General features: G+C 45.1%; 1 protein-coding gene across 1 annotated transcript in view; it reads right to left on the bottom strand.

Moving 5' to 3' along the window:
• Positions 1-9059, bottom strand: part of MDGA2 (MAM domain containing glycosylphosphatidylinositol anchor 2) — a 330656-nt gene that overhangs the window by 127940 nt on the left and 193657 nt on the right. Inside the window, exon 7 of the mRNA XM_010001201.1 lies at positions 2934-3263. Coding sequence (XP_009999503.1) covers positions 2934-3263 — 330 coding nt within the window. The remainder of the gene's footprint in view (positions 1-2933; positions 3264-9059) is intronic.

The following is a 9059-nucleotide window of genomic DNA, read 5'->3' as shown; positions in this document are numbered from 1 at the left end:
TGAACAAGTGCAATGCCAAGGCTGCCAGGAGGCTGGCATGTCCCCTGCACTGCCACATGTCCCTCCCCAAGCTGCTGGAGGGACTGAGGAGATGACCCAACCTTCTCCCTCCTTCCTCATGAGGTGACACAGCCCCTCCTGCCTCGCTCGGGGACTCCAGGAGGAACCTCATGTATGTTGGGAAGAGAGAATTCTTCCCCAAACCAGCACCATGTGAATATATCCCTGCAAGTCCTGGCATTTGAAAAACATGTTTGTGCCTAGGCCTTATCCTCCTAATTACCACAGCAGTAATGAATCTTGATGAATCAGTAATGACCTTCTAAAGCTCACTGAAACTATTTTGGCTTCCACTTCATCGGGATGAAGTCACACAAACAGGCAGAACTCCTTTTCAGATGCTAAATAAGGCTGATCCCAAACTCTACTTTTTCTTCCCCTTTGCTGATTTTCTAGAGTTACAGGACAGTACATTTAAGAGCTGACAAAATTCATCACTGCCTGTAGAGCCTGTGACGAGCTCATAGGCAGAACAGGGCAGCTAATGGATGTTTCCAATAAATCCCATCAATTTCCCAAATGATTCCCCAGCAAGTGCAGATAATAGAGCAGTTACTGCCTGCCAGGTGGGCAATGCATGGCTGCACAAACCTCACTGTCCACTTCACCCTGGCAAGCAGGTAACAAAGTGTGTGTGCAACTGCCACCCAGCATGCTGACCTTGGCTCTCACCCTACCACAAACTTCTCAGTTCTTTACCTGTTAGTATGATGTGCATTAATAAGCTTGAACACCATGTTTCTTTTTTGGCCAAGAGACAGGCTGGCCCCTTGTCCCTGAATCTGTTGGTTAGTGGTTTTTATCCCTGCAGTCTCATGGGATAACTGAGGAGCTCAGGAAGTCTCTAGCCCAAGTCCCAGCTCGAAGCATGGCCAGATATGATGTTAGACCAGGCTGCTCAGGGCATTATCAAGTCTTCAAAACCTCTTGGGATTAAGATCCCATGATGTTTCTGTTTTCTCCTTGGATGTCCTCACGGGGAAAAGGTTGCTGCTTATATCCAGTCTGAACTTCTCATTTCACAACACACAACCCACAACCTCAGCCACTAGAGCATGTCCTGAAGTTCCTCATCTACAAGTTTCTTGAATATATCCAAGGATGGTGACTCCACCACCTCCCTGGGCAGGCTGTTCCTGTGCCCGACCACTCTTGCAGCAAAGAAATTCTTCCTAATATCCAATCTAAGCCTCCTCTGCCACAACTCCAGACCATAACTCATGGCTCAACCACATGGCTTCACTTCCAGGCTTCTGTTCAAACCCTGTTTGATCTCCCTGTTGTACATAATATTCTCCATGAAACCTTTTCAGCAGGCAAACCTTCCAGACTGGTGTCAGAAGTGACGTGGTCTGAGGCAGAATCCATGGTACTGAAGATGGAGGGAAGGTTCAGGTTTTAGAATCACTTATCATGAAATTTTGCAGTGAGATTGCTTAGATGTTATAGGCACTGGCAAAGTATTACTGGTGGTGTAAAATCTGAAGAACAGCAATGTGGATGTACTTCTTGAGGCAAAAGTGTGCATTTCATCTCTTTGAAAAAGCAGGAAGCAGATATTTAAATGTGTTTGGAAAGAGGGGTCAGAAGATGGGTTTTTTTGTAACTAATTTTGGGCAGGAAAAAAAAATCTGCATTCAGAATGTGTTGCAGTTCATTTTACTAACATGAACTACCATGGTTATAGAAACCAGCTACTGGGGGAAATGTCTATGAAATCTGCTGGTTACAAACCAGGTACTAGCAATGAGATAAAGCAAAGCAAGTCATTCCCATTGTGTTATATATTCCTACTCCATGGCAGGAATAACAAGATACTTATTATCAGTCAAAGTAATAGCCAAGGTTGGAGCTCATCAAAGAGGGAGATATTTCAGTCACTGAAATACACATAATAGATGCTTTAATCTTTTTGTCTATTGGGAATAGCATGATCCAAAGTGTGATTTGTCATCTTTAAGAAAAAAAATGCTCCTTCCTCCATGCTTGGCACTTGCTGTTCCATTAGAGCAGCTGGATGGATTCAGTTTGGTTAACACAGCATTCTCCTGTTTCTCTTTGTAATTTCCTACTAGCTATTTTTGTCATTACTCCAGATGCCTTGAAGTCATAAATAAAGGCCAAAGTCCTTTTATAGAAGCAATAACTTTTCTGACAGTGAAAGAAGGCTTGACTGGGTAAATCAGACATCAGTGTCATCTCGGGAGAGTGCACCATGTGCCACTTACTCAGCTTTCTGTCCTTTAAACAAAGCAGCTCAGCTCCTGATCTAGGGTCTGCTTGGATATCACAGATTCAGAGTCATTCTGGTTGGAAAAGACCTTTAAGATCATTGAGTCCAGCCATGACCTAACTCTACCAACCATTAACCCAACTCTACCAAGCCCAGTGCTTAAACCATGCTCTTAGGCACCAGATCTATGCGTCTCTTAAACACCTCCAAGGATGGAGACTCAACCACCTCCCTGGGCAACCTATTCTAGTGCTTAATTACTCTTTTAGAACATAAATTGTTCCCACTATCCAATCTAAACCTTCCCTAACATGACTTGAGGCCATTTCCTCTTGTTCTGTCACTTGTTCCTGGGGAGCAGAGCCTGACCCCCCTGGCTCCAACCTCCTCTCAGCAGCTGCAGAGCCAGCAGGTCTCCCCTCACCTCCTTGTCTCCAGGCTGGACACCCCCAGCTCTCTCACCCACTCCTCAGAGGACTTGTGTTCCAAACCCTTCACCATCTTCTTCATTGCTCTTCTCTGAACTCACTCCATATCCCTGTGGTGAGAAGCACTTTGTGTATCCACCTCATTTTCCCACGAGTCAAGCAAAGCCACAGTTTGGCTAAATCCAAGTAAAACTGAAAGAAAGTCTCCTTACCTGTGCTGCTGGAGATGTTGACATCAATGCTGATATCTGATATTCCACCTCCTTTCAGAGACGCAACACACGTGTATGTCCCAAAGTCAGTGAATTTCAAGTCAATGATGTCCAGATTTGTGGTGCCAGGGGAGACATCAGGGTCAGTCTGGGTGATCACCATCCTCTCCGAGCTCCGCAAGGGCCGCCCGTTTTTAAACCAGCTGAAGGTGAGCTCTTCTGAAGGGATGGCTTCCACCTGGCAGGAGATCTTCACTTCTCGTCCAATCTGGATGTTGTCATCTTTATGGTAGGGGTCAGGAGTGATCCAAAAACGGCCTTTTTTTAAGGCTGAAAGATGAAAAAATAATTAATACTATGATAAAGCATTAATTCTGCATATTCAGACTTGGCACAGACTGACTGTGTTCCTGTTTCACTCTGTGTCTGCATATGATTTTAATAGGGTCTGTAGTGATAGGACAAGAATGGTTTTAAACTAAGGGAGGAGAAACAGATTAGATATAAGAAAGAAACTGCTTACACTGATGGTGGCGAGACACTGGGACATGCTGCCCAGAGAGGTGGGAGATGCCCCATCCTTGGAAACTTTCAAGGTCATGTTGGATAGGGTTCTGAGCAACCTGATCTTGTTGCAGATGGAACCCCAAGGTTGATGAGCTTTTTGAGGCCATGTCAAAGGCAGGTTAAGTGGTCAGGAGTGCCCTGCCCCCACCTGGGGGTACAGCCACTCTGGAATACACTATTCCCCACCATCTTCCTGGCCACACCAGCATCATTCCCTCATCACTCTGCAGCACAGGAGCAAAATAATACTGCAGCTCACTTCTCTGATTTTTTTCTTGTAACTCTTCAAATGGGCATAAAACTACCCAGAAACGATCATAATTTACATCAATAAAGTGATTGCTGTGAAGCAGTGTTGGTGTGACACTCATTTTTGGGAGAGTGCTTCAGAAGCACCCATTAAGTCTTTCAAATACACATATATTTTGATGCACTGAATATAAAACGCTACTTACACAATCCCAAGATCCCTCAGCTCCTGTACATTTCTGCATGTTGCACATATGTATTTTTCTATATGCTATCTCCAGCTGGGAAGTCCCACAGTTACCAGAGAATCACAGAATGGTGAAGGTTGGAAGGGACCTTAAAGATAATCAGGATTCAACCCCCCTGCATGAGCAGGGACACCTCCCACCAGACCAGGCTGCACAAGCCTCATCCAACCTGCCCTTCAACACCTCCAGGGAGGGGGCTCCACACCCCCCCTGGGCAACCTGTTCCAGTGCCTTCCTACCCTCATGGGTAAGAATTTCTTCCTAATATCTAACCTAAATCTCTCCTCTTTCAGTTTAAAACCATCACCACAGTCTGGTGAAAACCCTGTCCCCAGCTTTCCTATAGGCTCCAACACCTTTACCAATAGGAAACCAAAGGTTAGAAGTCTTACAAGCAAATACCCAGGACAAATGCAGGTACTGGAAGAGAAGTAACTAAACTCCCCATTTTTCATCATCATGCTGACTTCTACTGAAGTCACCTTGTTATTCCCCTCCCATTCTCTCTGCACCCCCTTCCCCATCCATGCCCAGAGCCCCACATGGGGAGTGTTTGAGTAAAGGACCCACTTGCAGCACTCTCCTGTCTGCCCTCATATACTCACATGCTCTCATCAATGAAGTGTGACACCTTCTCCCAAGTGAATAACAATAATAACAACAGGACCAGAGGAAATGGCCTGAAGTTGTGCCAGGGGAGGTTTACATTAGATATGAGGAAGAATTGCTGTGCTGAGCTATCAGACACTGGACCAGCCTGCCCAGGGAGGTGGTGGAGTTACCATCCCTGGAGGTATTCAAAAGCCATGTAGATTTGGTGCTTCAGGACAGGCTCCAGTGGCCAAGGTTATGGGGTTTGAGAGTTTTTGTGATTTTTCTGGTTTGGTTTGGCTTTTTGGTGTTGGCAATTGGACTTGGTGACCTTAGAGGTCCTTTCCAACCACGATGATTCTGTGATCATTACAAAGGACAAGGGCTATGAGCTGAGTGTTTCCCTGCTCCCATACTTCAGGTGATACACACCTCCCCCTTGCTGCGTGCAGAGAATGTCACAGTCAAATGGAAATAGATGGATGAGGCACCAAGCATGGTGCATTGGCTCCTTGCATCTCTACAAGGGCTGAAAATGCTAATTCAGACTCAATTTTCTCAGCTCAGCAGCTCCTTGAACAAAAAAAAACCAACACTGTGTGGAGCTTGCAAATGCCATCCTGAATTAGCACTGTCAGAACTTTGAAAATAATTAATATTTAGATAATAATTAGGGTTGGGGGTTTTTTCGATGTGAGAAAAATATAAAATCTGGCTACTCATGGCCCCCTCACACCTGGTCTGAGAAACTTCTGCTGAGGAAGCCCTTTTAATCAGAGAATGAAAAAACTCTGACCTTTGATCAGGTATGGCATGAAAGGTGTGTGGCTGTTTAATTGTAACTCAGTATTCAAGAATCCAAGCTGTTGATGTGTTCTTAAGGATTTATTACTATTTCATTTCTTTAAGAAAGTTTCATCACTTCTACTAAGATTAAATTTGCACTGAAATGCACTAATCTTGACTGAGCATCTCTCATTCCCTTTCAGCAGCTGCAGCCAGTTCCCTGGGAAGCAGAAGAACAGGCACTTTGATGCAAGAGGATGAACCATACATGGGGTGACAGCTGGAAACTGCCTCAGCAAGTGACTTCAAAACACAAGCTGAACTTTGTTGTTGGAAAATGGAAGAACAAATAATGCTTACATGCACAAAACTAGTAAATGGATTATGCAAATAGTTTTCAGACAGGGAAAAAGAAACAGTAACTCATGAGGCACGACGAGCAGCATATTTCAGCCAGAATTGATTGCTAATAACCTCAGTGAAGTATTTTTTTTTCTGAATTTACTCCTTTGCTTTGAGTGCCCACAGAGATCACACCAGCAGTGTCTCCTTCCTATAAAGGAACAACAGGGTCTAGTAGAAAACTCCCATTGAGGGTCTGACTCACTGCATTGCCTGGAAAAAGTTAAGGGAGTTTTTAGAAATTCTTGAAGTGAAGGAAGAAGCCTCTTTGCTCTGTTCTCTTTCTTTAAACCAAACCTCTTCAGCCAGGTGAACACACACCATATTCATCAGTAACAGTCAGGAAATCCACCACAACCAACAACCCAACAACAGTGTAACTACAACCTGTGGTGGAAAGTCAATGTGCTGTTTCCATAACCTCCAAGACTCCACAAAGTGCAAAGCTGTCACCTTTTGCTTTTGTTACCAACCAAATCAGCAGACAATTTTACTTTGAAATAAAGCCTCTTTTCAGAAGCAAGTCCATTGAACAACCCACATCTGCAAATCCCCAATCTCACTTGGCACCAGAATAAACACTGATTTCTGCAGCTAACCCACCTATCTCGGAATCTCTGAGGTGCCACCAAAGCACATGAAAATCACCACCCACACCTGGATGTAGCCCCAGGAAACCAACCACAGGTGCCCAAAGATGTCTGATAGCCACAGGCACGTGGAGCTGGAGGACAGTGGGAGCACGGGCTGACACTTTCCTCTCTGGCCTGGGACTGTGGTCAGAACTGTCCTAGTTGTGACAGTTGCTCAGACAGATTGTGAGCTAACTTGCTCAATATTTGTCCCAGAAGCAGCCCAAACACTGGAGTGCTGGTTCCAAGAACACTGAAATTCCTGGTGGTCTTGCTCCACCATCTATTTTCAAGGATGGAAAGCACCACAAGATACAGTACTGCCACCAGTAGTAACAAACATCCCTTCCCCAGATCCTGAAAAGGGCAGTGGCAGCTGTGGTGTCAGAGCATCTGGGAGCTGGAGCTCTTTGTAGGAAGAGGAAATTGATCATAGACTTCCCTCTCCAGGCTAACGAGACTCCAGATCACTTCACATACTGGAAACTTCCTGACCTGCTGGGTCTCTGCATTGTCAGTTACAGCTGAGGCAGCATTTGAAGGTTTCTGGATATAGCAAATAAAAGAGACAGAGGGTTAAGCAGCAAAATGTGGGAGATGATGCTGCAGACACGCCAACTGAAGCTGCATCCCAGCAGATTTCAGAACATGATCAACACACAAACCAGCAGCAGCTGTGCAAATAAGTCTGCAGCTGAACCTTGAAACTCAGGAAAGTGCCAGTCTCTCTTCAAAGAGGCCCTAAATAACTATGATGTGATCAAATAAACAGAGATGAAACAATTTTCATCCTCAAACTCATCACAAACTGTCAGTGCCCTCCCCCCTTAATTACATTTCAAAGCTATAAAATGCATTTCAGTATCTCAACTAAGGTCTGTTTGCATTCATCACCCCCACCCTGATCAACCCAAAATGCTCGTTTAATGCATCAAAATGTTCATATCTCACAAATGCACATTTCTTGACATCTGAATGGCACCAAGCACCAGAACTGAACACATGACCTGCTGCACTATTTGTGGGCTTTGACATCCCAACTTTTGGCCACTGGCTGCTTCCTAAGCCATGGGGGAACTCTTGGCTTTGTGTCTGCTGATGGCTGTGGCTGTGCAGCCCCCAGCAGCTGCAATAGGAAACAGCAGAACTGTGCAAATCAGGGATTTTAACCTTGACTGAGCTCTTGGATGCCACACGATGCCCAGCCTCTGTGCACTCACCACAAGTGGCTTTGACTAATTGTTGATGGATCCCCTTCACAGTTTGTTAAGGATCGTGTGGGATTTTTGTTCTAAGAGGTTTGCAGGGAACAAGAGAAGAACATCAGCTGATCATCTACTTGTGCCCTGAAGCACCACAAGTACATTTGGGAGGTTTGGTGACCCCAGCATCCAGCACAGCACTTGTTTCCAAGCACCCAGCACTGGCATTTCATCAAGTCAGGGCCAATACCTTCATCTCCAGATCCAGCTCACTTCTAGGATCCTCCAAGGCTATGGAAGGTTCTGTGTTTCATGCCCTGGATCAGGCAAGGCAGCAATCCCTTCCAAGTGCCCAGATGTTACTGACCCCTTGATGTTTCCTTTTCACGTGCATGAAAAAGAGCTTGTGCTAAATGGAAGGCTTTTTCACTCTGAGGCCAAGGGCCTGCAGAGGAACAGCAAGGAAAAGGCCAAAGATCTGATCCAAACTTCATCACAGTGAATGATGGTCCTTCCATGACTTCTGTGTGCTCTGGACTGAGCCCTTTGCCTTCTGTTTCACACCAAAGAATCAGAAGATAGAAACAGCACCGTTTGAGCAGCTTGGCTGGAAAAACTGCTGCAAACCTCAGCTTCATTCTCTAGAACCTGCAGTCTGTGCATCCCAATGCTGCCTGCTTGCTTTAAAAGACTGAGAAGCAACTCTCCACGTTACTGCCATGGACTTTCTACCACAAGATGATTACTGGGATGATTCATTGGTCCTTCAGAGAGAGATATAGAGCAGGCGGTGGGTAAGGAAAGTCAACTCTTATCACCAGCTCCTGCTTCAATCACACCAGCTCCCTCATCTCCTCAGAGCCCTACAGATGGGAAAAGCAATCCTGCCTTCACACCAGTGCAATTCAAAAGATTCACAGCCTTACAACAAAGATTTCAGATACTCCCTAAAAGGCTTGTAAAGTACGTTCCTAAACCTAAACCTTTTTCCTAATCTGTCCGGGCATCTTGAGAAGCCAACTGTTCTCACTGCATGCTGTTGCTCATCCTTGTAGGCTCTGCTGCTTCCCAGATTTCGTGGAGGAAAAGACAAACTCAATTTCCTTCCCCTCAAGGGGCAATTCACTGACTCTGCTCCCAGCTGCAGAGGTGTCAGACACAGCTCACCTGTGCCTGGCCTGGTTTAAGGCACCAGCTTTGTACCATGGACTTTCAGGAGCAAATAAATAAAGCAGTTGGTTAAATGTACACGTTCTATATGCAGAATGGATGTATTTAATAGATAAGCACCTGGATCTGGTTTAGGGAATTCTATGACTAACACATGATCACCATAAAATCATAAGTATCCCATCACTGAGGAGTAAGGAAGAAGGAAAATTACTTGGCTGACTGTCATTAAAGGCACACCAAAAAGTATAGTAGTACATCAAGTGATGTTTTACAGCA

Source organism: Chaetura pelagica, unplaced genomic scaffold (assembly GCF_000747805.2).
Source record: "Chaetura pelagica isolate M959 unplaced genomic scaffold, ChaPel_1.0 scaffold206, whole genome shotgun sequence".
NCBI classification, from domain to species: domain Eukaryota; kingdom Metazoa; phylum Chordata; class Aves; order Apodiformes; family Apodidae; genus Chaetura; species Chaetura pelagica.
The sequence above is the reverse complement of the archived record's forward strand: the minus strand, read 5'-3'. Positions and strand labels throughout refer to the sequence as shown.